At 48.1% G+C, this 18,072-nt stretch overlaps 2 protein-coding genes across 3 annotated transcripts in view; one reads left to right on the plus strand and one right to left on the minus strand.

Annotated features, from left to right (window-relative positions):
* Positions 1-53: 53 nt before the first annotated feature.
* ptcd3 (pentatricopeptide repeat domain 3) lies at positions 54-9,214 on the minus strand. Of its 2 annotated transcripts, XM_047019522.1 has the most exons (25): positions 9,108-9,208; positions 8,139-8,267; positions 7,854-7,906; positions 7,701-7,740; positions 7,570-7,615; positions 7,391-7,459; positions 7,095-7,199; positions 6,878-7,001; positions 6,671-6,774; positions 6,433-6,509; positions 6,141-6,228; positions 5,962-6,022; positions 5,578-5,660; positions 5,078-5,222; positions 4,860-4,910; positions 4,447-4,536; positions 4,323-4,351; positions 3,580-3,686; positions 3,406-3,484; positions 3,210-3,300; positions 2,899-2,984; positions 926-1,074; positions 725-766; positions 453-605; positions 54-329 (listed from the first exon to the last, which is right to left on the minus strand). In XM_047019522.1, the coding sequence occupies exons 2-25, from the start codon at positions 8,225-8,227 to the stop codon at positions 284-286; spliced, it is 2,007 nt and encodes a 668-aa protein (XP_046875478.1). In that variant the 5' UTR covers positions 8,228-8,267; positions 9,108-9,208; the 3' UTR covers positions 54-283. The 2 variants fall into 2 exon arrangements, with proteins under 2 accessions (XP_046875478.1, XP_046875486.1); XM_047019530.1 differs by lacking the exon at positions 8,139-8,267 and having other exon boundaries at positions 9,108-9,214.
* polr1a (RNA polymerase I subunit A) overlaps positions 8,282-18,072 on the plus strand; it is a 43,841-nt gene continuing 34,050 nt past the window's right edge. Inside the window, exons 1-13 of the mRNA XM_047019510.1 lie at positions 8,282-8,632; positions 8,828-9,032; positions 9,167-9,316; positions 9,511-9,621; positions 9,784-9,869; positions 10,059-10,159; positions 10,301-10,387; positions 11,559-11,667; positions 11,764-12,109; positions 12,479-12,601; positions 12,864-13,091; positions 13,318-13,572; positions 13,727-13,918. Coding sequence (XP_046875466.1) covers positions 8,556-8,632; positions 8,828-9,032; positions 9,167-9,316; positions 9,511-9,621; positions 9,784-9,869; positions 10,059-10,159; positions 10,301-10,387; positions 11,559-11,667; positions 11,764-12,109; positions 12,479-12,601; positions 12,864-13,091; positions 13,318-13,572; positions 13,727-13,918 — 2,070 coding nt within the window. The 5' untranslated portion in view covers positions 8,282-8,555. The remainder of the gene's footprint in view (positions 8,633-8,827; positions 9,033-9,166; positions 9,317-9,510; positions 9,622-9,783; positions 9,870-10,058; positions 10,160-10,300; positions 10,388-11,558; positions 11,668-11,763; positions 12,110-12,478; positions 12,602-12,863; positions 13,092-13,317; positions 13,573-13,726; positions 13,919-18,072) is intronic.

Here is an 18,072-nt window from a genome sequence, read left to right on the forward strand (position 1 = left end):
ATTTTATACTCTGCTGAAGGCAGAATTAATAATCAAATCTCTTTTCACCAAACTTGTATTGTAATTAATTTTAATGTATATTTAACACGTAACAAATAAGCCATAAGTCAATGAAGTGCCACCAGTAATACACTCATATAAATCAGCCATTAACACAGAATCAACATCACTTCCTGTAGTTTAGTTTGGTTTTAAACTGAATTGTGGTTTTATTGAACATGATTCAGCACATCTCCGTCCAGGTGTTCGCTCTACACAGACATCCCAGAATCCCTGGTTGCTCTCAGTTGCTGACCTCCGCAGCGAACTCAAACTCAGCCACAGCAGCCCTGCAAACAGGAGAGCGTAAAGGTGGGGGGTGAAGACAAAAGAGACAGAATGAAACATGAAACAGACATATCTGTAGCGCGTGGTTGAGTGTGAAGCTGGTACGAGTGTGCATGTTCCCGTACCTTTGCTCATCGGTGAGCTCAAACTCCTGCAGCAGCCTGGCAGCCAGGGCGGGGGTGGAGGGGTGGCAGAAGTTGGCAGACAGCTTCACCAGCTTCACGGCCTTCTCAGAGTCGCTTCTGCAGCTCGACAGGAAGTTGTCCAACAGCTCCTTCCTGTGGGAGAGAGACAGTCGGGGTCACAGCTGGGCCAATCGCACGGCCGGCAGTCCCAGACATGCGATGAGTCGGGCAGGCGGAACGAGGCGGAACAGTTTCAGGACAGGCGAACTTACGGTGGAACCCTGTTTTTGGCCTTGAACAGCGTCAGCATGTCCCTGGAAAGAGAAGGGAACATTCAGCCTCGAAATTCACAAAAGCACATGAACATTTGATACTATCGAACATCCAGGGACCTGCCCCCCCACACCCCCTTCCTACCTTCCCCACCCCAGCCAAGCTCCCCTCTCCCCCCTCCCCCCTCCCCCAGTCCTCACCAGGCCTGCTGGGTGTTGTGGGCAGCCAGCAGGAGGGAGGTGACGTCTGTGAGGGCAGACACCGACCAGGTCAGGACCTCCTGCCCCCGGCTCCCCTGCTGGTACACCGCCTTCACGTCCAGGGCACACGCGGCAAACGCCTCCTGGACCTGACACACACACACACACACAGGATGGAGGTTACAAGTGGTTTTATTGAATACTCAGTGCACCCACATCTTAATCACTTGTAATATACAGTGCCCTCCAAAAGTATTGGAACAGTGAGGCCAATTCCTTTATTTTTGCTGTAGACTGAAAACATTTGGGCTTGACATCAAACGATGAATGTGAAACCAGAGATCAACGTTTCAGCTTTTATTTCCAGGTATTTACATCAGGATCTGATGCACAAATTAGAAAATATCACCTTTTTGTTCGAACCCACCCATTTGTCACGTGAGCAAAAGTATTGGAACATGTGACTGACAGGTGTGTTTTGTTGCCCAGGTGTGTCCTATTACATACATTATTCAATCAATAAATACCACTGAATGTCTACACTCAGGCTCAGATTGGGTAAGATAGGTTTTGTCTATGCAGACTGTATTCAGAGGTGAAAACAACATGAAAACCAGAGCGCTGTCTTTGGGTGAAAAACAAGCAATTGTGAGTCTTAGAGAAGATGGAAAATCAATCAGAGCCATTGCAGAAACATTGGCCATAGCCAGTACAACCATTTGGAATGTCCTGAAGAAGAAGAAAACTACTGGTGTACTAAGTAACAGACATCGAACAGGTAGACCAAGGAAAACATCAGCAGTTGATGACAGAAACATTGTAAGAGCTGTAAAGAAAGACCCTAAAACAACTGTTAGTGAGATCAGCAACAACCTCCAGATGGCAGGAGTGAAGGTATCACTATCTACTGTTCGCAGAAGACTTCATGAACAAAAGTACAAGGGCTACACCAGAAGATGCAAACCACTCATTAGCAAGAAGAATAGGAAGGCCAGGCTGGAATTTGCCAAAAAGTACAGAGATGAACCTCAAAAATTCTGGGACAAAGTTTTATGGACTGATGAGACAAAGATTAACTTTTACCAAAGTGATAGAAAGGCTAAAGTTTGGAGAAAGAAAGGAACTGCTCATGATCCCAAACACACAAGCTCATCTGTGAAACACGGTGGAGGTAATGTCATGGCTTGGGCTTGCATGGCTTCTTCTGGGACGGGCTCATTAATCTTCATTGAGGATGTAACACATGATGGCAGCAGCAAAATGAACTCGGAAGTCTACAGAAACATTTTGTCTGCCAATTTAAGGAAAGATGCAACCAAACTGATTGGCAGAGCCTTCATCATGCAGCAAGATAACGACCCAAAACACACTGCCAAAACAACAAAGGAGTTCATCAGGGGCAAGAAATGGAAGGTATTAGACTGGCCAAGTCAATCTCCAGACTTAAACCCTATAGAGCATGCATTTTACCTGCTTAAGAGGAGACTGAAGGGAGGAACCCCACAAAACAAACAACAACTGAAAGAGGCTGCAGTGAAAGCCTGGGAAAGCATCAAAAAGGAAGAATGCAAAAGTTTGGTGACGTCAATGGGTCACAGACTTGCTGCAGTTATTGAAAGCAAAGGATTTGCAACTAAATATTAAGTCTTATTCACTTAAATATGTTTTAAGTATATCTGTTCCAATACTTTTGATCACATGACAAATGGGTGGATTCAAACAAAATGTGATATTTTCTTAGTTGTGCATCAGATCCTGATGTAAATACCTGGAAATAAAAGCTGAAACGTTGATCTCTGGTCTCACGTTCATTTTTTGATGTCAAGCCCAAATGTTTTCAGTCTACAGCAAAAATAAAGGAATTCGCCTCACTGTTCCAATACTTTTGGAGGGCACTGTATATATATATTTTTTTACATTTGCATACACAGTACAGTACACACAGTGGAGTACTCGGTGTGTGTGTGTCTCACCTCAGGGCTGTGTTTGTCTCTGGCCATGAGAGTCAGAACCTCCTCCACCACAGTGGACTTGTTGTCATGGCCCAGACGACGGATGTCTGGGAGAGAGGAGAGAGGGAGGGGGAAAGAGAGAAAGAGAGAGACACAGAGACAGAGAGAGAGAGAGACACAGAGACAGAGAGAGAATCAACACCTACATCAGCCACTTCACCAGCCCTCCAGTCTCAGTCCCCCTAGTTTGATGCGCTCCACGTTCAGCTTCACCTGAGAACGAGCTGAGAACCAGAGGAGCACGCAGAACTTCACTGGTGAGCCCCACTCACCTTTCCAGATCTGTGGGATCAGGTCTAGTCTGCCGTCAGTGTCCAGAGCCTGCAGAAGATCCATCATGCCCTGGGGGTTGGGGTAGTATAGCTACACACACACACACACACACACACACACACAGGATTAAAACTTCAGTTGTCACGGGCGTGTGTGTGTGTGTGTGAGGGAGGGAGCAGGTGTGTGTACACTCACAGAGGGGATTAGCTCCTTGTACCACTTCAGCACCACATCGATGTGTTCCATCAAACACAGCAGGCTGAAAAATCGTCCACTGGAGAGGAGACACACACACGCATGCGTCGGGTGAGCAGGACTAAACAGACAATGTGTGTACGTTTGTCAATATCCCAGTTGAGAGACACTCACTAGAAGATACTTTGATGGTAGGTGTCTCCTAACAGCCTCCAGTTCTCGCCTGTTTGTGAAAGGTTGTAAACCTGGTATCCCATCTCAATGTCCTTGGTGTCTAGACACTGAAGAGACACACACACACACACACACAGGTCAGACACACACACACACACACACAGGTCAGACACACACATACGCACCCTTACTTTAGGCTTCAACACGCGCTTCTCCAAATCCCAGGAAGATTGCACTTACCTTAAAGCCTAATTTATACTTATGTCGCCGACACTTGAAATGGTCGCCGACGGAAAAAAAAGGTGTCGCTCAGGCTGCTGCATTTATACTTCGGCAAACACATAGTTATGGTTACATTGTTTACGCTTTGTAGCCTAGGTGATCGATCGGAGAATATGGCTGTAGCTAATTTTGAGAGGCATCATAAAGGTGTGGATATGTTCTAACTTGCTCTGCCAATCTCTCCTTTATTCCTTCCATCTTAAACAGCTGTTGAGCGTTCACTGAATATTCAAAACAACGCAGTCAACGACGCGTGCCGTCTATCTAGCCAATCACACTTGCGCGACACTATGTGACGACATCAGCACCAGTAGAAATTTCTCCTGGTAGGCGACACTTTCAAGCAACGGTTATAAGTGTCGACCGTGACGCCATTTCTGTCGGCGACCATTTCAAAAGTGTCTGCGACCTAAGTATAAATTGGGCTTAAGTCCACACATACACACACACAGGTCACTTACTATTTTCATGGCTTGTGAGAAGAAATACACTGAAAAGACAAAAATAAAAAAATAAAAGAGGGTGAGTCTGAGGGGTGCAGCCAACAAACCAAAGAGGCAAAAGAACAATCCAGAATGCCCCTACCATCTTCAGGGTCCTGACACACAAAGCTCTTTCCCGACACCTCTGACATCACGTCGTGTAACATGTTGGACTTGGCTTGGCTGGTCAGGGCTGGAGGGAAGGAGAGGAGGGGGGAGAGAAAACAAGGCATGTGAGGTAAATCCATGGGTCCTGTATTACTACATTACATTACATTTAGTCATTTAGCAGACACTCTTATCCAGAGCGACTTACAGTCAGTACAGGGACATTCCCCCAGAGGCAAATAGGGTGAAGTGCCTTGCCCAAGGACACAACGTCATTTTGCACGGCCAGGGAATCAAACCGGCAAACTTCTGATTAATAGCCGATTCCCTAACTGCGCAGCCATCTGACCCCCCTACTAAAAGGTTGATAAAGTAACACTGCCCCTGCAGGACAGGAGGGGTACTGACCTGCTCTATGGAAGATGCGCAGGAGGTGCTTGAATGTTGCCAGACTGGGGGCTGGAGAGAGACAGACAGGTGGAGAGAGAGACAGACAGACAGACAATCAGAGAGAAAGACAGAAATGGAGGAGGAGGGGGTTGCAGTGAGTAAGACCCCAGAACTAGGGATAGCACAACACGTGTGTGTGTGTGTGTGTGTGTGTGTGAGCGTGGCCCCATACTGACCGATGCCCATAGCCTTCATCTCGCTGAGCAGAGGCATGGCCTGGGCGCGGCTCAGGGGACCACAGTAGGCCAAGGCCTTCAGCGTGGTGTTGAACACCAGCAGGTTGGGCTGGATCTTCTGGTAACTCATCTGCTTCAACAGCTCCTATAGGCGGGGAGGGAGGCAAGGACAGGGAGGGAGAGAGGGAGGGAGGCGAGAACAGGGAGGGAGGGAGGGAGGCGAGAACAGGGAGGGAGGGAGGGAGGGAGGCGAGAACAGGGAGGGAGGGAGGGAGGGAGGCGAGAACAGGGAGGGAGGGAGGGAGGCGAGAACAGGGAGGGAGGGAGGGAGGCGAGAACAGGGAGGGAGGGAGGGAGGGAGGCGAGAACAGGGAGGGAGGGAGGGAGGCGAGAACAGGGAGGGAGGGATGAAGGTGAGGCTGTTCCGAGAAAGGACGAGGAAGCGAGTCATCAAGACCGCAATGTAAAGTCTTCCACGACACACACACACACACACTCACCACAACCAGATCCCACTTGTCGTTGTACTTCTCTTTCACAAACGGAGCAGCGCTGATCAGACCGTTGAAGGTGTGGACGTCCGCTGGAGGAAGAGGATCCGACGTCAGTACCATGGCAACCCAACACGACCACGCTCCCTCTTGACATTCCTCACTCTCCCCTTTTCAGTCCCATTTGTTCTTCGGTATGTTGAACGTTCGTATTGACTCTCAACGCTATCCTTGGATCTACAGCATTTCTAGAATGTGCTAACCGCTGATACACGTTTGGATTATTCATTGATTCATTCATTTATTGATTTAGTCTCAAAGCTGTCCTGATGTGCTCATCACTGACACACTCTTGCGACGCTTGTAGACACACAACGGCAGGAGGAGACCCACCAGTCAGACGGTTGTTCAGCAGATCAGTGTACATGTTGAAGGCCTTGGAATGAGCGCCGTGCTGGAGACACACACACACACACTTCTGTCAGATTGGGTTGGCCAGACACACAGCTTGGTTCCAGAGCCCTCGGATGAGGAACTTTATGTAAGTCTAGTAAAGGTCAAATGTGACTGACCTTGACCATGCCTTTGATGAGGGCGCAATAGGAGCGACTGTCCTTTTCCGGAAGCAGGCTAAAGATCCGTTCTGCATTGTTGTTCTCCCTGGAACACACACGACAACATGAACATGACCTGCACACAGCCCGCTGGTTCTAGCAGTCCGGCCTTTTCTAGAACCCCTGTAGGACCTGTTCTTCGAGAACCTCGACATGTCCGTTTGTTCTAGCCAAGATAGGCATGGAGAAAAGCTCCATGGTCTCCCCTCCCTCCCCCACCTGACCACCCCCCACCCTTAAGCCCTCCTACCTCCAGACCAACTGGACTGGGTCTGACGGTTTCCTCATCTTCCCCCTCTTCTTCCAGCCCCCATCCGGAACTTCCTCCTGGGGAGAAGAGCACAATTAGAAACAGGGTTCCACTACAGTTGAGAAAGACTAAGATGTACATTTAGACCAGGGTTTGATGCAACCGACGCACTACCAAACTGTGTTGCTACGTGGCTCGATACGGTTTTCTGTGCATTCGTATCCAGAGTCATTCTCACCGTCTCCTCGGTATCTGGCTTGTCATCCTGTGCAGGGTTCCGGTCGCAATAGAAACTTATTAGGTCCAGCAGGTCATTGGTCACGCCCAAAGAGACCGCCGTTCCTGAGTGGACAGAGAGACACACACTGTTGTCACTACTTGTTTGTTTAGCTCTCCCAATGCTCTTCTAGTATGTGTGGTGTGTGTGTGTGTATGTGCAACCTACCAGCCTGTAGCAGTTGGTCGTACATGTCCACAGCAGCGCGAACCTTCCTCAGGGAGATCCTCTCTACCAGAGCAGCCTCGCTCACCTCCTCCAGAATGGGCTCCAACGACTCTGGCATCAGACACTACACACACACACACACATTGTAGTTCCCCCTCATCATGACTGGTTGTAGAAATAATTGTCGATAAATGTTTTGGCTTAGCCTCCTGCTCACTGGTATGTGTGGCTCAGCGAACTCCTTCTTGAAAAACTTTGGATGTGTGTTGACAAAGTACTTTGCTGCTGCTCGTCCTGCCTCCTGCGAGAGGGAGTACAGCCTCTGCACGGGGTCACAAGAGAGGGGGGGTGGGGGTTAGGACCATCACATCTCCCTAGCTACCTTCCATCGCTTGTCACATCTAACATGGCCGGCCAGGTCTGTGCTTGTCTGCACTACTCGTGTAAGACCAGCCTCATTCTTTGCTGAGAGAAGAGAGATGGTGGAGAATGTTGACGCGTCCCCGGACTTACAAACTCGCCGCTGTTTCGGGGGGTCAGGTAAGGGTCGTCCTGAAACATGAAGTGAGGAGCTGTGGGGTCCTGGAGAGGAATGAAGACACCGCCGGGTTATCATTTAAAACAATCTGCAGATTCTTTGTTTTACTGTTAGACTGATGAGGGCATAGATGAGACAATGAGAGGCGTCCTACCCTATTGACTGTAGATGCCAGGGCTTGTAGTACAGCTTCTTTCGCCCTGGAGATTAAAAAAAATGGTCACGTGTCACTGAAGTACCACTTCAAAATTGCCAAGTAAAAGAATGAATTAATGACACACATACCATGTTTTCTTTTTGGGGATGACTATATTCTCTGAAGACACTGTAATAATATTAATGTCGTTAGCAACGCTTGTCGTTAGCAACGCTTGTGAAACTGTGCCCGCTATCCAGCTGATACTTAAATGTAGATGACAACAATGACAGATCCTGTACCTGTTTGAGATGATGCGCTTTGCTGGCAAACTGCTGCACTCCAACTTAAGTTCCTAAAACAAACATTATGTGCATTACGCCTACACCTAACTCGTGCAATATGGTTAAATTCTCATCATAGCTAATTGACGATATGCCAATGTTGTCAAGGTGTGTGTGTGACCTGGCCTGTCAACAGCCTGTCACTGCAGTACTGAGGATGAAGTATTACTTCCAATCAGATAAATACGCATTTGAACGTACTTACATGCAAATGTATAATTGATGTTACCATACAAAACGTACCTGTTAATATATAATTGCTCCAAGTTCGTGAGAATAAAGCGACTATTTTTATGGATGTAATACCCTACAAGTTTACCGGGGGCCGCCATCTTGAACACACACTCGAGGCTTATGGGAGGAAGAAACCATCTAAGATTCAAAAGGGTACACAAATAACAAAATATTTTAACGGTGGAACTGATTTTACCTTTGCATTTTTAATGTACAATTAAATAATTGTTATATTTGAAAATTGATATATATGTGTACTTTGTAAAGGAACCAGACAGCAAAATTCATATTTTTCGCTGCTTTCGCAAGCTTTGTAATGGTACGTCCCGTCAGATGCCCCACGTGTGGTAAAACTTCCTAACGCATGTGGATTCTGCGTATGATGTTTTTACCGTATTAAACCGTTTACTTGGATATAATTCCAAAATGCTGTTCGGAAAAGACGTGCCATGGCGGCGACTGGAAGGCATGTCATTTGGCATGTATACTGCAGAAGAGCTCAGGTAAGGAAACTGTCCTGAATGCACCAATAACACGCCATTGACTGTCAATACTGGATAGTTGTAACAGTAGCATAGCCCACATATTATTATTTATTAGTCCAACTATAACATCAATTTGGTAGCAGATGATACCTATATGACTTGAAACGACTTAACCCATTATAAACAAGCAGTGTCCTATATCGTGTTTTTCAGAAAGCTTAGCGTCAAGACCATAACGAACCACCGGTTCCTGGATGGTGTCGGGAATGTGGCTCCCAACGGGCTATACGACCTGTCTTTGGGTCCACCAGACTCCAAGGAGGTGTGCTCCACCTGTATGCAGGACTTTAACAACTGCCCCGGCCACCTAGGGCACATCGAGCTACCCCTGCCTGTCTACAATCCATTCCTTTTCGATGTAAGCTAACGCTACAACCCCAATATCTCATTCACTGTAGTTGTGTTGTTAGCCCTGGTCAAGGATTCAACGCACCAAGTGCCTCCTAGCCGTCAGCGTCCTCATCCATTTCTCCTCCTGTCGTTGTTTTGTAGAAACTCTACTTCCTGGTGCGGGGCTCCTGTCTGAACTGCCACATGCTGTTGTGCCCTCGAGCTGCCATCCACCTACTGCTAAACCAGCTCAGGCTGCTGAATGCTGGAGCTCTGCTTGAGGTCTACAAGCTGGAGCCTGTCCTCAACCAGGTAAGCTAGCAGCACATTGTCGAGCAGGGACTGTACCATCAATGTGAGCCAGAATGTTGTACTAGGAATCCACGGTCATATGTGTTTTTGCCAAAACAGAAAAACGTTTTGGCCTGCTCTCTGACTGTCCTGTGTCTCTGCCTCCCTCCATAGTTGTCTGACTTCTCTCTGTCTGTTTGTGTGTGTGTGTCTAGTTTCTCGAGGAAAATGCTCAGGCCTCTGGTGCAGAGATCCAGGAAGCTCTGGAGAAATATTGTGATGGAGTCCTCGCCAAGAAGACTGGAGATAACCAGCAAAACTTACCTGTAAGGACGTGTGTGTGTGTAAGAAAGAGAGGATAGAGAGAAAGAGAAGTTGACGTGTGGATGATACGTGTGTCCCCTGAAATGGTTGTTGGTGTTCTAACTGTGCCCCCACCATCTATCTCTGTCTGCCTTCCTGCTTGATGCCCCGTCTCCCTGCCCCAGATCAAGCACCTGTGTGAGAAGAGGAGCCAGCTGATCACAGCCTTCTGGAGGGTCCACATGAACTCCAGGAAGTGTCCTTACTGCAGGTTAGTAGCGAGCCCCCTAGCAGAGGGGAGCAGACCCCCGCCAGCACGGTCAGTGGTATAGTCCTGCTGTGCAGCAACACTGCCAGACAGTTGCAGTCAGGGGTGGTGCTTTGGCAAGCCTACCGTTCAGCCTAACTGTGTGGGTGCCCCGTGCCAATCCTGCTGTGTTCCTGTGTCTGTTTCGACCAGGTGCGGACGGTCTCAGGTGCGTCGAGAGCACAACAGCAAGCTCATAATTACCCTGCCAGCTACCATTCAGAAAAATCTACCAGAAACGGTCATCGTTTCAGGTATCATTCCTCATTCTTGCTACCCGTCTGCTCAAGGACTCATTATACACTAGGCAACACAATGTTACCATTTTGTGTACTCGGCTATTTGGTACTGTTGTTGTAGTAAGTTCTCCTCCAACCTGTTGTCTTCTTCCCCAGCTCCGGAGGACTCGATGGCGGGCAAGCGAGGCTACCTAACCCCCAGCACCGCCAAGGACCACCTTGTCAAGGTGTGGGCGAAAGAAGGTAGGTGGACTGAGAGTTGATCATTACAGCTCACACCATGGGCACGCTAAGCACACACTGGTTTGCTTCGACATCGGTAGAATGATTAGAGGTAGGAGACTTTGTAAAGGAGGCCGAAGGGCCCCCCTGTCGTAAATAATTTTGCCAGTTCCCGTGTATAGTGAAAATAAATCAGAGTGTCGAAGTGAAGAAAATCCTAAGTCCGTACAAGTCAAAAATAAACTAAGTCCAAGGGTTGAAAATGATTCCAAGTGTAGACAAGTGAAAAATAAACTAAGTCCAAACGATGAAAATTATTCTAAGCGTTGACCCGTCAAAAATCAGGCTAAGTCCCAACGTTGAAAATTATTCAAAGTCCAAACCAGTCAAAAATCAGGCTAAGTCCCAACAGATGCACTGAAACTCAGAGTATTGATGCAAAGGTTTATTCCAACACAGGTTAAAAAAAGGTATCCAAGTGAGTAAGCTCCCAAGAGCAGACTGGCAAGTTCTCTCCAAACGTCCTCTTATATACTGTATTTTCTGCCTATTATTTGTGTCATTTTCTGCTATTGGTACAACACTGTTGGTCACAGATACATTATGCATCCTCACATTATTGGTACCTTTCTGTTGATGACCATTTCTACGCTTTGTCACCCAATTGGCCCCTATACTAGGGTTTCTGATTACAGAAGTTGTGTCACGTTGGCATCTCTGTCCTTACATAAATCTGACCATGTCCAGGCTCGTGTTGGGTGCACACACAACACACACACATTGTGCTTTATAAACATAGAAAACCCCTAGACACAGACCTAGGCCTGACCTGGGTGACAGTTTCAGACTTGGTTTGGAGGAGTTTTCCTGCAGCTTGGCCCTATGTGTACGTTCTAATTTACGGCTAGGCCTCTGCATTCCTTAGAGTGGTACTTCCCTATCATCCTTTGCTAAAACCAACGTTTCACACTTCTATTGTTTTTACTCGGTCAAAGCTTAGCATCACATTTCCCATAATACAACTTAGAGTATAATATAAGGAATAACTGAGACATTCACTTTTCAATTAGATAGTTCCATAAATGTAACCCATCTCCATCATTTTCAGCAGGGTGACGTAATTTTCTTCATCACCCCCTGTTTTTGAAGACGTCTGTTGAAGGGGTTTCCTGTTTCTGTCTCTCTGTCTCAGGGTTCTTCCTGAAGTGTCTTTTCCCTGGGCTGGAGGAGATCCAGGGCTCAAAGGAAGTTGTCTTCCCAGACCTTTTCTTCCTGGACATGTTAGTGGTTCCTCCCTGCAGGTCAGACACACACGCCCACTCCCTCCATTCATTCATTCATTGATTAATTCTAAGCATCCTATCTAACCCTGCCCCCCTTTCCTGCCTCCCCTCCAGATACCGGCCAGTCAACCGCATTGGAGACCAGCTGTTCACCAACGGCCAAACGGTCAACATGCAGGCTGTGATGAAGGACTGCGGGGTCATCCAAAAGCTGCTGGCCATGATCGCTGGAGAGAAACTGCAGGAAGGAAAGGAAGGAGAGACCGAGCTCCCCGCCCCCCCAGAGGTGGTAGCAGCAGACCCCTCCAAGATCGACCAGGCCTTCCTGACAGCCATCCATGGCGCCACCCTGACAGACAAGCTGTACAATGTGTGGATCAGGCTGCAGAGCCACGTCAACATCGTGTTCGACAGCGACATGGACAAGATCATTGCGGAGAAGTACCCCGGCATACGACAGGCGCGTAACCACGCGAGACTGTCCTTCTGTTCTCGTATTTTGCGCCGTTCTCTTATGCCTTTTGTGCCTTTTGTACCTAACCCCAGCTTACTCTGGTTATCCTCTGTATTTTCTTTTGCTCCTATCTGTTCCTGTCATGGAAACTTTTTTTAAAATGATTATTTGAGTTGAGCTTCTTTTGAAAAAGCGCTTGCAGCAACTGCACTTGCTAGGCTAATGGGTACACTGCCAAGAACGTATAGTTAACTTTAATCATGAACAGACAACAAGGTGTGTGTGTCCCCTTTCCCCCCATCATTCTCTTTTACTCATCTTTCCCTTCTTCAAGGACAAATAAAGTAATCCATCCTATTCACTCGCTCCTTTCAGATCCTTGAGAAGAAGGATGGATTGTTCCGGAAGCACATGATGGGTAAAAGAGTGGACTTCGCCGCTCGCTCTGTCATTTGCCCGGACATGTACATTGGAACAAACGAAATTGGCATCCCCATGGTAACTATTTCTTGAGATCACTCCTTATGGTAACACCAACTTTTCATTTGCATCTTGATATATATCTGACCAAAAGCACGCTTAACCACATCCCTAAATGCTTCATCACCATAACTCTCCAGTTCCTTCACAAGCCAAACAAACCCAGTTTTTCCCTTCATTCCTGATGTCCTCCATATAGCCAGGTAACCTAGCTAACATCCCTAGCTAACACCCCGGTTCTCAGCCAGCCTGTTCTTCGACTCGTGCTTCTGTTCGCCAGGTGTTTGCCACCAAGCTGACGTACCCGCAGCCGGTCACGCCGTGGAACGTGAAGGAGCTGCGTCAGGCGGTGCTGAACGGGCCCAACGTGCACCCCGGGGCCATCATGGTGATCAACGAGGACGGCAGCAAGACCATCCTGAGCAGCAGCAGCCTCACACAGAGGGAGGCCATCGCCAAGCAGCTGCTCACCCCCTGCCCCGGGAGACACAAGATGCCCATGAAGATAGTAAGACACACACATAACAACCCCCCCCCCCCACCCCCACCATACACACACACACACTCAGCCATTGAAGATAGTAAGACACACAGACATAACCCCCCCACACAGACACACACACAAAGACACACACACAAAGACACACACACAAAGACACACACACAAAGACACACACACCGTCCATGAAGATTGGAACACGGAGGCCGACCCAGAGCTCTGCTCCGTCCCCCAGGTGAACCGGCACATCAAGAACGGTGACGTGCTGCTGCTGAACCGCCAGCCCACCCTCCACCGGCCCTCCATCCAGGCCCACTCCGCCCGCATCCTGCCAGGGGAGAAGGTGCTGCGCCTCCACTATGCCAACTGCAAGGCCTACAACGCCGACTTCGACGGGGACGAGATGAACGCCCACTTCCCCCAGAGCGAGCTGGCCAGGGCCGAGGCCTACACCCTGGTCAGCACCGACGAGCAGTACCTGGTCCCCAAGGTAGGATTCACCCACAACCCTGACGCCCTCACCTACACCCTGGTCAGCAAGCAGGTTCAGGGAAGGTCACCTTTGAGGGTTATATCACGTTAACATCCTCTCTCACCCCCCCCCCCCCCCCTTTCTTGTGTCGCTGTATCTCTGTCCTGATAAGGACGGGAAGCCCTTGGCAGGGCTGATCCAGGACCACATGGTGTCAGGCACCAGGATGACCACCAGGGGGTGCTTCTTCTCCAGGGACCAGTACACTGAGCTGGTGTACAGGGGCCTGACCGACAAGGTTGGCAGGGTCAAGCTCCTCCCCCCCGCCATCATCAAGCCACACCCTCTCTGGACTGGTAAACAGGTACGGTACCAGCAGAGGGACACATTAAGTCAGGATCACTGGACTTACGTTCACATGTGTTCATTTAGCAGACGCTTTTATCCAAAGCGACTTTCAAGAGAGAGCTTAGCGAAAGTGCACAGGTCAATGATCATAAACAATGCCGGTAGCCAAAACATGAAGCATACATTGTGAAAAGCAAATAAGTGCCAATGGAAAGAAACATAACAGCAAGTAGTTAAACAAATGACAAATTAAACATGAACCTCAAAAGGGCAAGAGTGTACCTGTAGGAAAGCAAGCAACAGTAATATAATTTACTGCATGTTCAAGTAGTTAATCCGTTACAACTAACCAACATCGGATCCACCAAATCTTTCATAAGTACCGTTGTTCAACCGGAACAAGTACGTCTTTAGCCTTTTCTTGAAGGTGGGGAGACTGTCAGTGTCTCTGATGGAGGTGGGTAGGTGATTCCACCATTGGGCGGCCAGACAGGAGAAGAGCTTGTGTTGGGAGCGGGCGCTCTTGAGAGGTGGGACCACCAGACGGTTGTCAGAAGAAATTCGAAGGTGGCGGGTGGGGGTGTAAGGCTGGAGGAGAGACTGGATGTAGGCACGTGCAGTCCCGTTCACCCCTCGGAAGGTCAGTACCAGGGTCTTGAATCTGATATGGGCTGTGATGGTTAGCCAGTGAAGGGAGATGAGGAGCGGGGTAACATGGGAGCGTCTAGGTAGGTTGAAGACCAGGCGGGCTGCTGCGTTCTGAATCCTCTGGAGAGGGCGGGTTTCACATGCTGGGAGACCGGCGAGCAGCGAGTTATGTGGAGTGGTCTTGAAGCCTGAATGGTTAGGGTCGAGTAGGTTGTTCTGAGAGAGAAAGTTTGACCGTTGGTTTCAATTGTTTTTTAAAAGAAGGGTAGCAGTGATACTGGTCTGTAGTTCTGGAGGACGGCAGGGTTAAGGGAGGGTTTTTTGAGTAGAGGGGCAAACCAGGGCCTGAATGAAGGCAGAAGGGAAGGTGCCAGAAGTAAGAGAAGAGTTAAGGACATGGAGAAGAAAAGTTATGATAGAGGGAGAGATGGATTGGAAGAGAGGAGAGGGGACTGGATAAAGGGCACAGGAGGTTGGGAGATGAGAGAGAATGAGGTCAGAGATCTCTGACTCGGACAGAGGAGAGAAAGAGTTTAGACATTTAGTTGGATCAGTCATAGAGGGTGAGTGAGTAAGAAAGATATGTTCAGGGAACTGGCTGCTAATATCAACAACTTTTTTCTCAAAGAAGGAGAAGTCATTTGCTGACAGGGAGGCGGGGGAGGGGGGCGGGGGAGGGAGGTGGGTTAAGAAGGGTGGAGAAGGTAGAAAAAGGTTTGTGAGGGTTTGAGGCAGAGGTCATTTTGTTCAGGAAGTAGTGACCGTTGTGTGTGTGTGTGTGGAAAAGGATTTGAGGACGGAGTAATACTTATCGAGGTCCAGTCCGTCTTTGGACCTGCGCCATGTCCTCTCAGCTGCGCGAAGGGTGGATCGTTCTTCACAAAGAACATCCGTGAGCCACGGGCAGGATGGAGAAGATCGTGCAGGCCTGGTTGCCAGGGGACAGAGAGTGTCAAGTGATGCAGCTAGTGTGGATATCAGGGTGCTGGTGGCAGTGTCAGTGGGGAGAGACGTGAGATCGTCAATGGGAGGGAGGATGTTACAATGGAGGAGAAATAGGAGGGGGGGAGAGGGAGCGAAGGTTGCGGTGGAAAGTTCCGAAGGGGTGGCGAGGTAGGAGGAGTTGTAGGGAGAGAGACAGAGAATTGGATAAAGAAGTGATCAGAAATGTGTAGTGGGGTTACAGAGGTTACAGAGTCAGTGATGCAGTTGCGTGTCAAGATGAGGTCGAGCTGTTTTCCTGCCTTGTGGGTCGCCGGTGTGTTCAGCAGCGTCGACGGCCTGCGTTCCTTCGAGGTGGATGTTGAAGTTCCCAAGGATCATCAGCGGGGTTCTTGTGGTCGAAATAATTTAGTCAAAGTTCTTTACCAAATATCAAAGTAAAAAACGGCACGGAAAACGGCAACAGAGTATGATGCAAAGTGTTTATTCGAATCTAACACAGAGGATTGATTCCAACAAACATGAGAATGGTCTCGAGATCAGACTGGAATTTTTCTCCAGATATTTGCTTATGTATTTGTTCTCCATTATTTTTGATATTTTACCATTGGTACATTATATGTTGTCACAGATTCATATATGCATTTCACACTTGGTTGGTCCATTATCACAGAATTTAAATAGCCTGAATTTTCCCTAACTTTCTCCCATCCAGTGCCCACATGAGGCCTTGAGTTTAAGGACATCAATCTGTCCTCTGATATCTGGGCCTTGTAGTCCCTTGCCTGGGCAGTTGTAGTCTTTCCTGGGTGAATCCTTCACACACACTTCTCTCTCTGGCACTCAAACTGCTTATCTGGACTACCACATTTGGCTTTATTTCTTCTATGTTTTAAAGTCAATACCAATCAATCAACACCTTTTGTATCAGGTTTTCAATAATATAGCATATAAAAGTAAAAAGGTGATTTAGTGGTTCAATATCAATTATATAGTACCATGATCATTTCTCCATCTTCATGATTACAACAGTGTGCTGATAATTCATCATCGATCCCCCCTGTGTGACTTGTAAGTCTCACCACACCTCATAATGAAGTCATTGTTGTACTCATTCTGTACTCATTCTGTTTTGTTCATCTCGTAATAGTCGGGCAGCTGCTCATAGCGTTATTGTTGTTTGCGATTCTCTGCTGTACCAGTCTGTGAGATCGTCTGAGTCCCTGCGGGGAGGAGAGACCATCCCCATCTTGGAGTCCCTGGGGGGCGGTGTCACCCGCCCCCGACTTTACTTCTAAGCGTCTCGGTCTGTTCTGGATCTTCTGCTCTGCAGCAGTGATTGAGATGGTACCAAAACTTTTTACCGTCGACTTTTAGAGCGTGTGTGGGTCGTTAGACGGACTCTGAAGGGACCTTCCCGTCTGGGCTCGTTCCACTTTCTTTGAATAGCTTTACGTAGACCCAATCTCCAGGCACAAGCGTCTGCGGGTTCTCAGGAATCTCCGCTTCTCTCTGCTCTGTAGCACCTTTTACCTGTGAGAACACTTCCTTATGTATTTGGGTTAAGTGTCGTAGGTAGCTTTGCAGCTCCCTTTCCAGTTTTTCGAGGGGAGGGCCCTCAACGGGTCCTCGTAAGTATGGGACTGGAAGCGGCCTTCCAGTCGCCATCTCATGCGGCGTTAGAAATGTCATGTGGTTAGTACTCAAGCGCATTGCCATTAGTGCCAGCGGTAAAGCTTGTACCCAGTTTAATTTACCATCTGCCATGATTTTAGCTAGCTTGGTTTTCAAGATACCGTTGGCTCTCTCGACTGTTCCTCGTGATTGGGCATGATAAACACAGCCGTAACTTTGTTTGATTCCTAGCATTTTCATCGCCAATTTAAATGTTTCGGCCACCAAGTGCGGTCCGTTGTCTGAGCTCATGCTATCCGGGATGCCAAATCTTGGGAAGACCTCTCTACATAGACATTTCGCAACTGATGTAATGTGTGAGATGGGTGCGGTCAGGGCCGACGGACTAGGTAGACAAGTGCTACAGTTGTGGGGGGGCCCAAGGCAGAGAGGGGCCCATGGGAAGTTTAGATTTTGGTTTTAAGTAGCCTATTTTTTGGTTTTTGTTCAAATGGTTTAATTACATAACTACATGTCACGATGAATATCGATCTAAATGCAAGCTTTGCGTATTAATTTAGTACATTATTGTATTCCAAAATTCTAAAGACCCCTTGCAAAAATCGCATAATGGTTCAGTCCACACAACTGATTTCACAGCTCGATTGGGTATTCCGCCCCCAACGTAGCCTTCCCAACTGAATGCCTTACGGTAAGGCATTCAGTTGGGAAGGCTACGTGCGCCGCAAAAGACTTTTATCTGGATGGAGATGCGGCAACATGTCACAACTACAGAAGTTAAAGTCTGGCTCTCAGAAGCGAAAGGAAAAGAAAGAGAGGGAGAAAAAACAAAAAGAAGGAAGTCAGGTTCTGACTAACTTCTTTACAAAGAAAGGTGAGCACAAAACGTTTAACCACACAAGGTGAAACCCCATTCTTAAAGTATCGTTTTTAAAATGAACAGAG

The sequence above is a fragment of the Hypomesus transpacificus genome, chromosome 1 (genome assembly GCF_021917145.1).
Source record: "Hypomesus transpacificus isolate Combined female chromosome 1, fHypTra1, whole genome shotgun sequence".
Lineage (NCBI taxonomy): Eukaryota > Metazoa > Chordata > Actinopteri > Osmeriformes > Osmeridae > Hypomesus > Hypomesus transpacificus.